Source organism: Drosophila willistoni (assembly GCF_018902025.1).
Source record: "Drosophila willistoni isolate 14030-0811.24 chromosome 2L unlocalized genomic scaffold, UCI_dwil_1.1 Seg168, whole genome shotgun sequence".
In the NCBI taxonomy this organism is placed as follows: Eukaryota; Metazoa; Arthropoda; class Insecta; order Diptera; family Drosophilidae; genus Drosophila; species Drosophila willistoni.
In genome coordinates, this window is record NW_025814047.1 from 3,224,081 (window position 1) to 3,239,837 (window position 15,757).

The following is a 15,757-nucleotide window of genomic DNA, read 5'->3' on the forward strand; positions in this document are numbered from 1 at the left end:
ATTATTTCTTCTTATTGAAAATGTGACTTTTTTTATCACTAATTGTTGCAAATTGTCCACTATCCAAGTATAATCCAAATTGTTATTGTTTAATTATAATCATGCTATCGAGCATATGTATGGTTTTTTTTTTTGTTATTGCTGAGATTTTTTTATGCTCTCTTATTTGGTTGTCGTCGTCTCTCTTTCTATCCTTTCTCACACTCACGCTTGATTTTTTAGAATATTTTTAAATTCGCTTACGCTGGGCTTTACGCAAACCCAACACTTTTATTTATTTAACACAAATCGCAATTTGTTTATGTTGATTTATTAAATTGTTCTGTGCCGCATTTCCTACTTTATTTCTATCATCAAATTTATCAAAGTCTCGCGCAACAACACGTCCGCTCGCTATGAAAATAAAAACAACACTGAAAAAAACCGGGCAAATTTCTAAGAAAAAAACAACAACAAAACCAAGTGAGAGAGAAAGAGAGATTTTCGCCCTCAATTTGCTCCCTCTCTTTTCCTCATTCATGAAACATGTTTTTCCTACTTCGCTTTTCAACACTAAACTTGCGTAAAAGAAAGAGCAGCGAATTCAGCATAAGCAACTTTTACACCTCGAGAAACTACTAGTAGGAAAAATTAACAGCAAATAATAAGTAAATTAATTTTAAACACTTCACTGCATATTTCGGCCGTTGGATTACAAAATTTGAACAATTTTTTATTTTCGGGAGTGTGACATCATTTTGTTTTTGCTATAGCTTTAATTTATTCGTAAATGGGAAATAAAAATTGTAACCAATTTAATCAGAAAACTGAAACGTAAATACGTTTTTATTTAAGGATTTTTGATGTGAACTACTTTCTTCGCAAAGCAAATAATAATCATACAGATAGAGTAATTCATACTACTTAAATTGTTAAAATTTGATATATTTGTTACCTTTGGAGATGTACTAAGTGTCAGTTAAAATTTTTGTAAAAAAAAAAATAAATAAAAATTCAAAAATGGATCAAAATCACAGGCAGAAAAAGTAGAAAATAACCCAACACCGCCATTTCTCATCAGTGTTGGAAATCGCAAGGAGCTTTTGGAAATGAGAGGACAAAACAAAATAAGAAAAAGTGAACAGCTGTTAATATTATTAAAATAATAAATTGATACACAACCGGCAACAGTCCAAAGTTGCCGTGCATAAAAAGTATGTTGAGCCATTTGCTATCTCGACCAAGTTGCGTACTAAGATGCAGTCCATCTCCTTCCTCCATCGGTGCTTCGGGATTCTCTCGAAAGATTTGGGGATATGTTGCAGTGGCATTCAATCAAGTTGATGCTCAACGTCTGGCCAAGGTGGGCCCCAATCGTCTTTGCGCCGAGTGGGTGGTAAAGAATGGCGGAGGTGTCCGGTTTGTGGATAGTCCCAGTAAACTGTGGAAGGATTACAATTCTCTGCCCGCCGAAACTACACAGTTTTGCCTAAAAGTAATTGACGCAACCAATGCGTCTATAATGAAAATCGGATTGGAACACTTTAAGAATTGTAATCACATAGACACGGTGATATTTCATAATTGCAAGCACCTGGAAGACGATGGCTTGGAGGGCCTCAAACATTTAACTAATAGTCTGACACGCCTTCAAATCTCGGGATGTTATAATCTAGTCGATGCCGATCTTGCTGTCATCAGCGAATTGAAAAATCTCCAGCAGTTGATCATCTTCGATATGATATATGTTAAGGATATGGATGAGGTGGCACGAAAGTTGAAACAATGTTTGCCGAAATGTGATATAAAAGCCACCAAATTTGGTGTCCCAGTCAAGGCGGACAAGTGAGAATCTATAATTTTCTGATTTATGGTTGTTTTTCTGACACGCTTCTCTTGTGATTTTGATTGTTTTTTGGATAATAAATTATGACTGAGCATTGAAGTTATTTGGTTATTAACAAAAGGGAACTTGAAAATTCTTTTTGTAGGTGTGTTTACGAAACGTTTAAATCTAAATTAACTATTCAAACTTGTCATTTCACCACTGTTTATTAAGTAGTGTTGGTTAACATGCAATAGCAACAGCTGTAGGATATGGTGGATAACCTCAGTGCAGGTAGTTAGTTGGTGTGGTGAATTTTGATCAGCAATGTTTTTGTTTTTAAGCTAAAAAAACGGTATAGACATAATAGAATTATTCACATCTTTAATATTTCTACGGAAATTTAAGCAGAATATCACTTTGAAGGGAACTGATGGATGCAAATCAATAATGGTCATCTAAGAGACCAAATTCCGGTGTGAAGGAAGACACCTATCGATCTGTGGTCACAATTATTGGGCATCAGCTAATTTTTTGTAAACAAAACCATTGAGCTAAGCGCATTCCAATAGAAATCACAATTTTCTAACTGCCATAAATATGTAAAGCACAACAATTGGATATAGACATACATACATACGTAAAACAGGAGAGGAATTTCGAAAAGGATTCAAGGAAACTTACAAAACCATCAATTAGTAAAATGAACAAATTAAAGTATTTATTAAGTTATCGCTCCACATCGCATGGCAATCCCAAAGAACAAATATTGAATTTCCTGACTTATGGACTGCTCACACTTGTCCTATTCTGCTCTATATTTTTGCTATGGGATTTTTCATTTGGCAATGTTGGCAGCGGTCCGGAAGGATTCTTTTTCAATGGCAAAAAGGATAAGCATGCCCTGGTACTTGACTTGACCCACAGTCAGGAGATTTTACTACAATCAGATGCAGCAGAGCAACGCATCGAGAGAAATGGCAATTGTACATTCTGGGATTGTCTGAATATCTACAAATGTGAGCATGATCGCCTGAAGGTCTATATCTATCCACTGCAAGAATTCGTGGACGAAAAGACCGACAAGGTGGCCAGCACTTTGTCCAGTGAATATTTTCAAATACTCGAGGCAGTCCTTAAGAGTCGCTACTACACCTCAAATCCGAATGAGGCTTGCCTCTTTCTGCCCAGCTTGGATTTGTTGAATCAGAATATGTTTGATAAACAATTAGCTGGGATGGCCCTGACCACTCTGGACTTTTGGGGAGATCGGGGCGAGAATCACATGTTATTCAATATGCTCCCAGGAAGTGCTCCCGATTATCACACCGTAATGGATGTGCCAACGGCAAATGCAATTATATTTGGCGGCGGTTTCGATTCATGGTCATATCGTCAGGGATTCGATGTATCCATTCCTGTGTGGAGTCCACGCTTGGCCCAATCACATGCCCCCCATGCAACCAGTCAACGCAAATATCTCTTAATGGTGGCTCAATTGAATCTCTTGCCACATTTTCTGAGAACACTCAAAGAGTTGGCCAACTCTCAGCCAGATAAAATTCAAGTTCTGGGACCATGTGAGAGTCAATCTCCAGAACGGAGTTTGGATTTCTCCTTGAGATGTTCCTTTGTCAATCATCAGAAACGTTTGGATTATCCTCACTTGCTGGCCAAAAGTAAATTCTGTCTAGTTGCACGCAGTTTGCGTTTGGGTCAACCCGATCTCTTGGAGATCATGTCCCAGAATTGTATACCCGTCATAGCCATAGACAATTATATATTACCCTTTGAGGATGTAGTCGATTGGTCTTTGGCCTCGGTTCGCATACGAGAATCGGAATTACATTCAGTTTTACGTAAATTGGAAAGCATTTCCAATGTGAAAATTGTCGAAATGCAAAAGCAAGTTCAATGGTTATATTCGAAATATTTCAAGGATCTAAAGACCATAACCATAACAGCTCTTGAGATTCTAGAGAGTCGCATCTTCCCATTGAGGGCAAGAAGTAGTCGACAATGGAATTCAATTGATACAAATAGTCATGCCACATTTAATCCGCTCTTCTTAACTTCATTGGCACCAAAATCTCAAGGATTCACTGCCGTAATACTTACTTACGATCGTGTCGAGAGTCTTTTCCTATTGATACAGAAATTGGCTGTGGTTCCATCGTTGCAAAGTATTTTAGTTGTTTGGAATAATCAAAAGAAATCCCCGCCACACTGTAAGTACTTAATTTTCTTTACTTTTCTTTATATATAGTTAATTTATGATTTTTTTTTTTTATAGTGTCAACTTTTCCCTCAATCTCAAAGACTTTGAAAATCATACAGACCCAGGAGAATAAATTATCGAATCGCTTCTTTCCCTATCCCGAGATTGAAACTGAAGCCATTCTGACCATAGATGATGACATTATAATGTTGACCACAGATGAACTTGATTTTGGGTAAGCTTCAAAGGATTTCCTTCTATAGTTTTACTTAAAATCTCTTTTATTTTCCAGCTATGAAGTTTGGCGAGAGTTTCCCGATCACATAGTTGGTTTTCCTAGTCGCATTCATGTCTGGGATAATGTTACAATGCGTTGGCATTACGAATCCGAATGGACAAATCAAATCTCAATGGTTCTGACGGGTGCCGCTTTCCATCATAAATATTGGAGTCATATGTACACATATGCCATGCCGGGTGACATTAAACAATGGGTCGATGAGCATATGAATTGTGAGGATATTGCCATGAATTTCCTAGTGGCCAATATAACCAATAATCCGCCAATTAAAGTAACGCCACGCAAAAAATTCAAATGTCCGGAGTGTACAAATACGGAAATGCTATCGGCGGATCTAAATCATATGCGTGAGAGATCGGCATGCATCGATCGTTTCTCAAAGATCTATGGACGTATGCCTTTGCGTACGGTTGAATTTCGTGCAGATCCTGTACTATTCCGTGACAATTTCCCGGACAAATTGAAGCGTTACAATGATATTGGTAGTCTATAAAGTAATATTACAAATTTTTAATGGATTATATGCCAAAGACTTAAAAGTGGTAGCGAATATTCTATGTGTATTCCGAATTGACTTAAATCTATATTTATTCTCCTCGGTCCGGGCTAAAGAACAACATTTTGTAAGCATATCAAATATAGTTTAGATTAATTTTTTTGTAATTATTTTTAAAGTTTTCAAATAAGTTTGGAACTAACTAAAATTTTAATATATCATAATATTTGAGAGATACATGTAAATGCTTCAATTTTGACTGATTTTAAAAACATTTGTTGTATTTTCATATATTTAGCCCTCGATCTTAGGTTATGAAAACTCAAAACCAAAATTTGTTCTGTTTATTAACATTGTAATTATAGTATGAACCTAAGTGACAATGTTTTCTTATAGAAAAATTCTTCTAAACAAAAACAAAAACTTTGAGTCAAATTTTCGGAATATATCTTTCGATCTGAAGTTTTGAAAACCAATAAACAAAAATTTGTTGTGTTTAATAATTAATTTATGAACCCAAAAAAGAAATTTCGAAAAAATATGTTTTTTTAAAGAAAAAATGCTGTTAAACAAAAAGAATATGAATTTTGACTTAAATTTATGATTCGGTAAAGGAAAAATGCTGTTAAACAAAAAAGAAAATTCATTTTGACTTAAATTTTTGATTCGATAAAATATTTTTTTCTTGAATATTTGAAATTTTGCTGATATATATACGAGAATAATATCACCCAGAATAATTTTCAATAAGATTGGTCCATAATTTGTCGAATTATCGTACCCGCCTATTTAAGCAATTGGAAAAACATAAAATTTAAATGTTTTTTGGAATTTCAGTGACATATTTTTAAAGAGTTGTCCTAATATTTTATACATAATGAAAATTTTACATGTATCTCCAAACTTAAAAGTTGGTTAACGATATTTTTGATTGTGTTAGACAGGAGTTTTAAAGTTTCCTACGTAAAAACGAAATTCTCAAAGGACTAAGGAGATTATATAGCTTAACTCTATATATGTATGTATCTCTCTATCTCTTAAACTAGTAGAAAATACATAATCCCGCAAAATGTTTGTAAACAACCTCAATGCAATATTAAGATTAAAAGTTAAAGCCAAGTTTCGATACAAAGTTTTATTTCTTTAACTTTTCAGTTTTTAAGAAGTGCCAAAAAAATGTGGTAAATTTCGATTTTTGGATGAAATGCTAAATAATATCATAAAAATGAAGCGTTTAAGTGGACTGGATTTTGAATCTTATATATATATCTAGGCTCCATTTACGGATGCCAAATACTCTTTGTAGCGCTGTTCCTGTTGTTGTTGTAGCTTTTGCAATTTCTTAAGCTGTCCTTTGCTTACTTCTTTGCCTTCCTTGTCATGAGTGGGTAGGCCCTATAAAAAGAGAAAGCAAAAATATATTTAATATCTTAATGTTATCCAAGTAAGTCTTTGACTTACATTCTCATCAAATGCCGAGTATTTTTCCGTCTCGCTAAGGAACAAGTCCTTGGGATTAATGCGACGTTGCGCCTCCTTGGCTGCTGCTGCTTCGGCGGCTGCTTGCTTTTTGCGTTCCTTTTCGGCTGCTTTTTCCGCTTCGGCAGCCAATTTGGCTTCACGTTCACGCAAAAGTGAATCACGATCGACCAATTTGACAGCAAATTGACCACCATCCTTATCCTCGAGACGTACACCCAAATTGGGTAAAATATTATCACGCAAATCATCGCAAAGTTTAAGAATATCAAATGCCTTGAGGACTTTAGCCTGTTCCCGTACAACATTACGAAATTCGGCCAGCGATTGAACATAGGGCAGTAAGGTAGTCTCGAGATCCTGATTGGAGCCATTTGTAGACTGGCCTCCACTCATGGGGAAGCCAATGCCACCACGTGGTCCGGCAATGGCACCAAAGACATGCAACAAATCGGTGATATATGTGGCTATATTACGTAGCAATAGACTATTTAGACGCGTCTTATTATCGCGTATATAGACATTTGAAGCTGAGACCAATTCCCTAATCACATCCAATGCACTTCGAGTATCAATGTTATCTAAAGAAGGAGTAAATTGTTCATGGAAGTCCTTTGATCCGAAGCTGAATTAACATTACCACAAAGAGCCACATGCACTTGCTCCTGAGAGCTGGCAAATTTCTTTTGCAAAGCAGCCTCCACCTCGGACCAGGCATCAAATTGTTTTCTTGGTTCATCAGAGAGAACATGTCGCGTCAAATCTTTTACATTCAAAAAGAATTCCTAATAAGAATATTTAAGGGTTATTATTTGGTAAATCTTTTAGAGAAATCATCGTCTCACTCACATTGAGAAACTTTTCATATTGTGTGGCCATTTCCATGGTATTCTCCGAGTAGTCCAATGTATCCTTCCATGAGTGCAACAAAAATGCTAGCCTCAATTGTGTGGCAGAATGTTTCTTCAGAGCCTCTTGAATGGTTACAAAATTCTTCAATGACTTGGACATTTTGCATCCAGCTATGGTTAAGTGTCCTGTATGCAGGAAATATTTAACCCATTCGGCTTCATTGAATGCCGCCTCAGACTGGGCTAATTCATTGTCATGATGGGGAAATTTCAAGTCTACACCTCCGGTGTGAATATCGAATTGTGAGCCAAAAACATCGGAAGCCATGGCCGAGCATTCAATGTGCCAGCCAGGACGACCACGACCCCAGGGACTGTCCCACCAGGGTTCACCAGCTTTGCTGGCTTTCCAAAGGGCAAAATCATTTGCCGAACGTTTCTCGGATAGACGATCTTCGGCTATGGAGAGATCTCCTTCACCCTCTTGCAGTGATTTGGTATCACCATATGCCTCTGGCACTAATTTGGCATAATGATGTTTCTCTCGCTTGTCAAAGCCATTCACATCAAAGTAAACCGAACTATTTGCCGCATAGGCCAGACCATTATCAATGATGCGCTGTATAAAGGCCACAATCTGAGGCACATACTCCGAGACTCGAGTCAAAACATCGGGCGGCAAAATCTGTAACAAAAAGAATGACGAAATTTTGTCAAACAATTGACTAAGCGATGCTGATTATGATGACTCACATTCAGTGACTTCATATCGTTGTGAAACTGATCTTCCCAATATTGGGGCAGAGCTTCAAACACCGAATTATCATTGATTTGGGCACCTTTCTGTTTGTCCAACCATTCCGAAATGGGATCCTTGGCCTCATTTAGATAATTCGTTCTCTTTTCCGACACAATCTCCGCCTGTCCTTGACTAACAGCCTTGGTTAAAGCCTCTACAGCATCATTCATGCGTTGCAAAGTCTTGTCCAGCATTATTTTCTTATCGGGATCTGTGTTTTTGGCGCAGGTGGCCTGGAATAGATTAAGCACTTCCTTTTGCTCTGTCAGCAATTGATCCAATGGCAATTTGGCAGCCTCTTGAGCATACTCGTTAAATAGGTGATTCTGGCGGGCACGCTTAATGATCTTGTCATCAATATCCGTAATATTCATCACATAGTGAATGTTGTATCCAAAATAATTGGAAAGAATGCGTCGTAGAATGTCGAATGAAATGTAAGATCTACCGGCAGAGGTGGAAGATAAGATAGCAGATGTGCCAAGCCTGTGGTGATGTGGCGGAGTATGCGTTCACTTACCGTGCATGACCCATGTGCGAGGCATCGTAAACAGTTGGTCCGCAGCTATACCACGTAACCGTATTTCCCTGCAATGGAACAAATTCCTCCTTTTGCCTGGTTAAACTGTTAAACAGTCGCAACTTGGCCCGGTCGGTGACCTTCGGTGCTTCCCAAGCCGGCTGAACACGCTTCGACATTGTTTCGTTTAATATTCTTGGTCTTCTTCGTGCAACGCTGTCAAATGAATGAGCAACAGCTGTCAGCTGCAGTGTTGCCAAGTCTTAAGGGCTGCAAAATACTATCGACAATTATTATCGAACTTCGATTATTATCGCATATGCGTTATTGAAATTAAAACACATCTCTAGTGTTCTAGTGTCAGTCGCATTTTTTTATTTTTAAGTTACAATCAATTTCGGAATTTCTTTAAATAAAAAGTTTCTGAAATTGAAGCAACTTGGCTGTATTTTTTTTGTTCTCAGTGAATAGCGTCTGCTCGTTAGCATTTGCATTAAAACGGCAATAATCAAATATTAAATGCATTCTAACACACATTTTCTGCGGCTGGCCGCGGCGGCGTCATGTGTCATAGCGGTAATTCTGGCAGCGCAGCTACCGTCAACGTTGGCGCAGGCCAGCACCGTACGTGGAGGAGGAGGTGCAGTGCAGCCAGGTGGCAAACTAATCGAATTGGATGAGGATAATTGGCATTTAATGTTAGATGGCGAATGGATGATTGAATTGTAAGTGAGACAATACATCAAAGAATGTCCCTGCCCCACCCCACACCACCCCCCAACAACCCACTCTGATTAAATCTGGTTTTCTGGAATGTTGCACTTGCGGCTTATTTGGCTGATGACGCAGCCTGTTGCCTAGAGTCCATTTTTTTTCTTCTTTCTTTCACCATATTGACATGTGTTTTGTTTTTTTTTTTTTCTTAAATTTTTTCCAGTTTTGCCCCTTGGTGTCCAGCATGCAAGAATCTTGCACCCACATGGGAACGTTTCGCACGTACCGCAAATGATCTTAAAGTGCAAGTGGCCAAAATCGATGTGACCACCTCACCATCGTTAAGTGGACGTTTCTTTGTCACAGCCTTGCCCACAATCTATCAGTAAGTGAACAGATTGTGTGGACTCCCAACTCTTGGATAACTTAACGAAATTATTTTTTTTTTTGTTTCTGCAGCGTCAAAGATGGTGAATTCCGTCAATATCGTGGCGCCCGGGATGGTGATGCACTCTTGTTCTTCTTGAAGAAACAGCAATGGCAAAGTATTGAACCTTTGTCCGCCTGGAAGAAGCCCGATACCATCCATATGTCGCTATTATCATACTTCTTTAAGCTGTCGCACACACTCAAGGTACATCTACTTATGTATATATAATTGGGTTCAATTCAATCACACAAATTTCGTTTGCCAGTTCGTTGGCTTCATTGAGGAAGCTTATCAGTTGCTCTGACGTATGATTTGGGGGTTAATCAGCTACATACGCAGCTTCAATTGATTAAGGGAATGTAACCAAATGAATCTATACATATTTGTATCAATAATTACGTGACCAATTGGTCATTCACTTGCCCATAAGGAATGCATGGGTTATAAACATGTTTATTTGCTTGCATTCCCTCAACGATTGTCATCTTCTTCAAACATGACTCATGACGCGTTGCCACCTCATTGCACCATATATTCCATTCATTGTACTAATAGCACACGCAAAAACTCTTTAAGGACTTCAACGCCCGTCTGCAGGAGGAATATGGTTTGCCCACATGGGGTTCATATGCTCTCTTTGCCATTGCAACCATATTTGTGGGTGCTGCCTTGGGATTGCTTCTGGTCTGCCTGGTGGACTTTGTTTATCCGCCAAAGAAATCGCAACGCCAAAGTTTCTCCGAATCTCAGGATAATCTAACCGAAGGTGTCGAAGATTTGGCCACAGAAGAGATCGAAGATGATGAAAATGAAGAGGCAGAGGCTGAAGAAGACGATGATGCTGAGGAAGCCGAAGATGAAGAAAATGCCGAAGATGTAGAAGACGAGGAGGAGGAGGAGGAGGATGAGCAGCAAGATGAAGAACAGGAGGCAGATCAAAAAGAACATCAAAAGAAACCATCACTGCCGGAAGCAGCTGGAGATGCGTCACCGCAAACGAAGCCTGAGAAAACCGAACAAGTTCGCAAGCGTAAGCCACGTAAAGCCGATTAGTTAGTTAGAAGCAAAATCCAGGTTCCACTTATCTTAATCTTCTGGTGGATATTCGAAAGAAAAAAACATACAAAACAAAAAAAAAGACTAACATCTAATACTAAAATCGAGAGGAGAACTATGCACTGCAAAATTCTGTGTGCTTTCTGATTCATATAAAATCTAATTTGTTTGCGCACAAAACACGTATTAACTGCATGTGGATATATATATATACATATATATTCATATACATATACAGATATAAAAAAAAAAAAACGAAACAATAATCTTCTTTTAAGTCATACTCACTAAAACAAAAAAAAAAACATGTCTTCGCTCATTATATACAATTGTTCTTACTATTATTATTTTCTTATTGCAAGCGTGTGTTCATTAATATTTTTTTCCCCCTAATTTAAAACAAAACAAAAATCCTTTTTGCATTTCACATTGTTCAAAAGGCAAAAGCAAAAACTGTATTAAATTCTCGTATTATACAACAACAAAAATAAACTATAAAAAATCAACAAAATTTATATGCATTTGTTTTCAAAAACATAATTTACAAAACAACGACCAAGAAGTCATTAAAAAAAAAGAAGAAAAATAAATGACAAGAATTAAATTCGTTTAGGTAAAACTCAAAAAACAGAAAATAATTGACATTGTAATTTTGAAAATGATTTTCCCAATAAATGTGCTTTAAATAAAATTATATATGTAAAATATAAATGTTAATGTTAATTGTTGCAACGAATTGATGCAGAAATTGGTTAATAACATAAAAAGTTGAAAGCAACTTTTAGAGATTATTTTTTATTGATTTTTTATATGGTTTTTGTATGAGAAGCTTTTCATTTACGGAAATTAAATAGTTTTTTTTTTTTTTTTTATTAATTTAATGATATTTTCAAGAATCCTTTCCCAGTGTCAACTTTTTTGCACATTTTTTAATAATAGAAGAAAGAGTTATAAAAATAATTGTTAGTTCTAATTGTTTGCTCCTTCTATTAAAGTTCTTGATTCTTAAGGTCAACATTAACTTCAAATAAGATTTTCTTAATCAAACTATATATTTTTTGGTATTATATATTAAGAGAGTTTAGCAGGTAGTTTAGGCTCTTCGTCGTTCTTATTAAGATTACTCTCTAGAGAAACCCATTTCATGACAGGGAAAGAGTAATCAATTTACACTCTAGACAAAACCCATTTAATGACATGCGAAAAGTAATCAATTCTACATATGTAAATGATTGATTAATAACACGAATTTAGTTTAAATACATCCCATTTAATTAACTTCTTTTGAAAAACCTATTGTGCTATTGAGCTGCCAATTTGGCATCCAATTCTTTTATATTTACACCCAATTCGATTAGACGCTTCTCCTGCTCTTTGGTATCCAAGCCATGTTCTTTGTTGTATCTGTAATTAACCGTTAGTTGCACCTCCTCCAAGCCACTGACATGATCATAGAGATTGCCATCCAAACGTTGATCTATATCGCTCTCCTCACGCAGATAGCAAAAATAGAACATGAAAATGGCCAAACTGGCGGAGATGACATACGGTTGATACCATAGAGATTCATCGCTGCCGCCGCTGCGTGTGTCCCGAGCACGCCAAGTGGCTGCCTGGCTACCGAAAAATTTGATGGGCTCATTGCTTATTTGTTGTTGTAGATCATCATCAGCAGATTTGGGGGCTCCTGACGCCGGTTGGACACCACGTGAGTTGGAATAGCTGGCAAACCTTATGCTGCTTGGCCTAAATAATAAACAAACTGTAAATTAAAGCAAGCTACTATTATTACATTGGTTTTACTTACCTTATAAGGCGGGTTTTTGTTAATAAACGGAGCATTGAGAAAAATTATTACAATTTCATAACAATAATACTACTTCGTTGACAATCGTTGATCAACACTATATTTTGAAATCTTAACTTCCCCAACTAATCAACACTCATTTTGGGGTAGTGTTTGGTAACGTTACTCGCCCCAAAATTTTTACGCGGTAAATTTAAACATTTTTAAAAATTTGTGATTTATTTTATACAACTTGTTATTTGTACATTGCTAACATTGTTAATAGTCTATTTCTTTTTATCCTTCTTGGTGTAACGTGGTCCACCAAAGTTCTTGCCCTTGTTGAATTTGTTTTTGCCCGCCTTGTTGGTTAATTTCACGCTGCTTACTTTCTTTTTGGCAGCTATTTTACTCATTTTCTTGTGGCGATTGGCTTCGGATCTATTTAAAGAGAGGTAAATATAAATATTGTGACTCCAAGTTAGTCGTTATCATTAAGCCTTACCTTAATCTAAGGGCTCCACTGCGACTAACATCTGTCAGATCGTTAGCGAATGCAGAATTTCCACCACGTCGCTGCTTTCTTGATCCTCCGGCAGAGCGATCTGTGGACTTGTATTGAACCTCAGTGGCTGCACCCAATTTGCCTGGACGCTTGCGCAATTTAGCCATTTTGGCTCGTACCATGGACACCTGCTCGATTTCTTTCATGGCACGCTCTTTGGCCAGCTGCTCGGGTGTTTTCTTTCTTGGCTCTTCCTTTTTCTTCTTTTTGGCATTCCGTTTGGCATCCAACTCTGCGACTGGCGGACCATCTTCACCATCACCGCCGTACTCTGGACGCTTGCGCTTGGCACCAGATTTGCCGGGTTTACCAGATTTCTTGCCACCTGCTCCCTCATCTTCGGGGGTGAGAGCGAGGCGAGCTTTCTCCTGTTCTCGTTGCTGTTTCGTCTGGAACCAGGTACGTCTGTCCTGTCCCTGTTGACCCAATAGTTTGCGCTCTGTTTTCGACAATTGCTGTTCCGTTTTGGCTATTTGTCTTTCTGCCTGCTCTTCATCAAGGATGTTTTCTACAAAGAAATCAAAGGTTAAAAAAAAATTCCGTGTGCAATCCTATCATTACTCACGTATTTCCGGCTCTAAGGCAGTTAATTTGTTTCTATATTTCTCGATGATCTCTGGAGGAATGATACGATTCTTGACACTGCTTTCTGCATTCTTAATGATGTCCTTTACAATCTTTCGCTCCTTCTCACCGGCCAGCGAGACAGATATACCTGCTCGCCCGGCTCTTGCTGTTCTTCCCACACGATGGATATAATGTTCCGTCGTGATGGGCATCACAAAGTTGATGACTGTCTTGACACCAACAATATCCAGACCACGAGCAGCCACATCGGTGGCTATTAGCACATCAATTTGTTCTTCCTTAAACTTTTTCAAGGATTCCAAACGCTGCTGCTGGGTGAGATTCCCATGAAGCTCTCCGGCCCGTACGTTTAAAAGTCCGAGAAGGATATGCAAGCGATGTGCCTGCTTTTTGGTCTGCACAAAGACCATGCAATGATCATGGAATGTGCGACAAATCAAACTGGCCAGTATGGGCTCACGATCGCCTTCCTTGTCCTCACGAATACGGATGAATTCCTGCCTCAAATTGAAGGCCACCTGTTGATTGTTGTTCACAAAGACTTTGATGGGCTTGTCCAGTGAGACGGCAGCCAAATCTTTGACTTGTTCACTCATGGTGGCCGAGAATAACATCGTTTGACGGGTTTTACAACAAGAATTGATAATCTCCTTCATCTGTTCAGCGAAATATTCATCCAACATACGATCAGCTTCATCCAAAATGAGAACCTTGGGGAAAATAATAACAAAGTTTTGAAATTGCAGCAAGAACACAATAGATCTACAATATATCCTTGTTTCTATTAGGTCAGTTTGCCTCTGCCGAACAAAGACAATAACCATAGTTCTCCTCTTGACCCAACCAAATGGTGGATTCAGAGCGCAAGGATAAGTAGTCATCATGGAGTGAATTGAAAAACGAACGTTTTTCTCTCTATATACTGAACTCACCTCAATGGAGTCCAAGCTGAAACTAGGCGTATTCTTGATATGATCTATCAAACGACCTGGCGTGGCAATAACAATATCAGGATTCTGTCGCAGCACAGCCTCTTGGGCTTTCACATCGAGACCACCAATGGCCAGACCGACATCAATGCTAGTGAATTGACAAAGTTGCTTGGTCACCTGATATACTTGGGCACCCAACTCGCGGGTGGGCACCAAGACCAGGACACGTGTTATGGTCTTGTTATTCAGCGGACGGTAGAGTAATCTTTCCAACGTGGGCAACATATAGGCAGCTGTTTTACCTGTTCCCGTGGCGGCACAACCGCAAATATCTCTACCCAGCAAGGCTATGGGTATGGTGGAGGCCTGTATGGGTGTGGGATAGATATAACCCAATACACCAATTGCACGCATTAGGGGACGTGATAGATTCATTTGATAAAACGAAGTTATCTGTTCATTCGCCTCCACAGTGTCATCAAATTGCATTTTCTCTCCTTCATCTTCGTCCGCTTGTTCGTCATCATCTTGCTGTTGCTTCTTCTTCTTCTTGGAGACTTTCTTTTCACGTAGACGTAGATTATCATGCTGCAGTTCATCTTCAGATAGATCAATTTCATCATCATCACTATCCAAAGCGGCACTTGTCTCTCCTCCCCTCTGCTGGATACGTGCTGCAATTTTGTCATCTGTCTTTGTTCTCGCTTTCCTTTTCACATATTTCATAAGATCATCCCAGGTATCCTGATTGTACTCCTTAACGGAGGATACAAATTCGAAGCCCTTTTCAAACTCGGTTACCTTTTTGTGACGCAGCTTCGTGGGTTGATACTAAGAGAAGAGATGAAGAGACAACATGAGCCGGTTTGAGAATTCTTTGTTAATCGAATGACCTACCTCAACTTCGGCATCAGAGTCCTCGGAAAGGTTCTCCACCTCGGCATCGTCTTCTATTGTGCCTATTAAATCCATATTTTTGGTGGCACCCATTGAAAAATCTCTTTTAAATATAATTTCCAGCGCCTATTTATCAATTTGCTTGCAAACACGTGTGGCGATAGCTTAGCGCTGGCACAACAGTTGCCCAACTGTTGGCTATCTAGAGATGTGCAATATGGGGAATGTAAAACCGTGACTGCAAAATCACTGTAAAGGATTCTTTAGTGATAAAGTTGTTAGTTGTGTCAGAAATGGACTTACCGTAAGTGCTGCCTCAAA

At 38.3% G+C, this 15,757-nt stretch overlaps 6 protein-coding genes across 7 annotated transcripts; 3 read left to right on the forward strand and 3 right to left on the reverse strand.

The window, feature by feature from the left end:
* Nucleotides 1-616: 616 nt before the first annotated feature.
* On the forward strand, nucleotides 617-1,924 carry LOC6640877 (ATP synthase subunit s, mitochondrial). The gene has a single exon (XM_002063656.4). It carries the CDS (start codon nucleotides 1,196-1,198, stop codon nucleotides 1,826-1,828), a length of 633 nt encoding a protein of 210 aa, XP_002063692.1. The 5' UTR covers nucleotides 617-1,195; the 3' UTR covers nucleotides 1,829-1,924.
* A 191-nt stretch (nucleotides 1,925-2,115) lies between these two features.
* On the forward strand, nucleotides 2,116-5,314 carry LOC6640721 (exostosin-2). Its single transcript, XM_002063657.3, has 3 exons — nucleotides 2,116-4,032; nucleotides 4,098-4,257; nucleotides 4,315-5,314. Exons 1-3 carry the CDS (start codon nucleotides 2,508-2,510, stop codon nucleotides 4,814-4,816), a joined length of 2,187 nt encoding a protein of 728 aa, XP_002063693.1. The 5' UTR covers nucleotides 2,116-2,507; the 3' UTR covers nucleotides 4,817-5,314.
* Nucleotides 5,315-6,083: 769 nt separating this feature from the next.
* Nucleotides 6,084-8,707, reverse strand: LOC6640722 (cysteine--tRNA ligase, cytoplasmic). Its single transcript, XM_002063658.4, has 6 exons — nucleotides 8,469-8,707; nucleotides 7,903-8,392; nucleotides 7,148-7,834; nucleotides 6,939-7,083; nucleotides 6,281-6,879; nucleotides 6,084-6,214 (listed from the first exon to the last, which is right to left on the reverse strand). The coding sequence occupies exons 1-6, from the start codon at nucleotides 8,645-8,647 to the stop codon at nucleotides 6,089-6,091; spliced, it is 2,226 nt and encodes a 741-aa protein (XP_002063694.1). The 5' UTR covers nucleotides 8,648-8,707; the 3' UTR covers nucleotides 6,084-6,088.
* A 131-nt stretch (nucleotides 8,708-8,838) lies between these two features.
* LOC6640701 (thioredoxin-related transmembrane protein 1) lies at nucleotides 8,839-11,359 on the forward strand. Of its 2 annotated transcripts, none has more exons than XM_023174982.2 (4): nucleotides 8,839-9,193; nucleotides 9,406-9,567; nucleotides 9,642-9,816; nucleotides 10,168-11,359. In XM_023174982.2, exons 1-4 carry the CDS (start codon nucleotides 8,988-8,990, stop codon nucleotides 10,663-10,665), a joined length of 1,041 nt encoding a protein of 346 aa, XP_023030750.1. In that variant the 5' UTR covers nucleotides 8,839-8,987; the 3' UTR covers nucleotides 10,666-11,359. The 2 variants fall into 2 exon arrangements, with proteins under 2 accessions (XP_023030750.1, XP_002063695.2); XM_002063659.4 differs by having other exon boundaries at nucleotides 8,841-9,193; nucleotides 10,189-11,359.
* A 558-nt stretch (nucleotides 11,360-11,917) lies between these two features.
* On the reverse strand, nucleotides 11,918-12,577 carry LOC6640702. Its single transcript, XM_002063660.3, has 2 exons — nucleotides 12,476-12,577; nucleotides 11,918-12,414 (listed from the first exon to the last, which is right to left on the reverse strand). The coding sequence occupies exons 1-2, from the start codon at nucleotides 12,508-12,510 to the stop codon at nucleotides 11,970-11,972; spliced, it is 480 nt and encodes a 159-aa protein (XP_002063696.1). The 5' UTR covers nucleotides 12,511-12,577; the 3' UTR covers nucleotides 11,918-11,969.
* A 90-nt stretch (nucleotides 12,578-12,667) lies between these two features.
* Nucleotides 12,668-15,624, reverse strand: LOC6640935 (probable ATP-dependent RNA helicase DDX27). Its single transcript, XM_002063661.3, has 5 exons — nucleotides 15,437-15,624; nucleotides 14,540-15,370; nucleotides 13,585-14,317; nucleotides 12,960-13,527; nucleotides 12,668-12,895 (listed from the first exon to the last, which is right to left on the reverse strand). Exons 1-5 carry the CDS (start codon nucleotides 15,527-15,529, stop codon nucleotides 12,742-12,744), a joined length of 2,379 nt encoding a protein of 792 aa, XP_002063697.1. The 5' UTR covers nucleotides 15,530-15,624; the 3' UTR covers nucleotides 12,668-12,741.
* Nucleotides 15,625-15,757: the final 133 nt, after the last annotated feature.

What these genes read in the sequence shown, in the direction of transcription:
- LOC6640935 (XM_002063661.3), bottom strand. Translation starts at nt 15,529, where the DNA reads ATGGGTGCCACCAAAAATATGGATTTAATAGGCACAATAGAAGACGAT. An exon ending in TCAGCTTGGACTCCATTGAG is followed by an intron (nt 14,318 to 14,539) that starts GTGAGTTCAGTA and finishes ATTTTCCCCAAG; the next exon opens with GTTCTCATTTTGGATGAAGC. An exon ending in AGTGGAGCCCTTAGATTAAG is followed by an intron (nt 12,896 to 12,959) that starts GTAAGGCTTAAT and finishes CTCTTTAAATAG; the next exon opens with ATCCGAAGCCAATCGCCACA.
- LOC6640721 (XM_002063657.3), top strand. Translation starts at nt 2,508, where the DNA reads ATGAACAAATTAAAGTATTTATTAAGTTATCGCTCCACATCGCATGGC. An exon ending in AAAGAAATCCCCGCCACACT is followed by an intron (nt 4,033 to 4,097) that starts GTAAGTACTTAA and finishes TTTTTTTTATAG; the next exon opens with TGTCAACTTTTCCCTCAATC. An exon ending in ACAGATGAACTTGATTTTGG is followed by an intron (nt 4,258 to 4,314) that starts GTAAGCTTCAAA and finishes TTTATTTTCCAG; the next exon opens with CTATGAAGTTTGGCGAGAGT.
- LOC6640877 (XM_002063656.4), top strand. Translation starts at nt 1,196, where the DNA reads ATGTTGAGCCATTTGCTATCTCGACCAAGTTGCGTACTAAGATGCAGT.
- LOC6640702 (XM_002063660.3), bottom strand. Translation starts at nt 12,510, where the DNA reads ATGCTCCGTTTATTAACAAAAACCCGCCTTATAAG. An exon ending in ACAAAAACCCGCCTTATAAG is followed by an intron (nt 12,415 to 12,475) that starts GTAAGTAAAACC and finishes TTTATTATTTAG; the next exon opens with GCCAAGCAGCATAAGGTTTG.
- LOC6640701 (XM_023174982.2), top strand. Translation starts at nt 8,988, where the DNA reads ATGCATTCTAACACACATTTTCTGCGGCTGGCCGCGGCGGCGTCATGT. An exon ending in GGCGAATGGATGATTGAATT is followed by an intron (nt 9,194 to 9,405) that starts GTAAGTGAGACA and finishes AATTTTTTCCAG; the next exon opens with TTTTGCCCCTTGGTGTCCAG. An exon ending in AGCTGTCGCACACACTCAAG is followed by an intron (nt 9,817 to 10,167) that starts GTACATCTACTT and finishes TTGTACTAATAG; the next exon opens with CACACGCAAAAACTCTTTAA.
- LOC6640722 (XM_002063658.4), bottom strand. Translation starts at nt 8,647, where the DNA reads ATGTCGAAGCGTGTTCAGCCGGCTTGGGAAGCACCGAAGGTCACCGAC. An exon ending in TCGCACATGGGTCATGCACG is followed by an intron (nt 8,393 to 8,468) that starts GTAAGTGAACGC and finishes CTCTGCCGGTAG; the next exon opens with ATCTTACATTTCATTCGACA. An exon ending in AATATGAAAAGTTTCTCAAT is followed by an intron (nt 7,084 to 7,147) that starts GTGAGTGAGACG and finishes TATTCTTATTAG; the next exon opens with GAATTCTTTTTGAATGTAAA.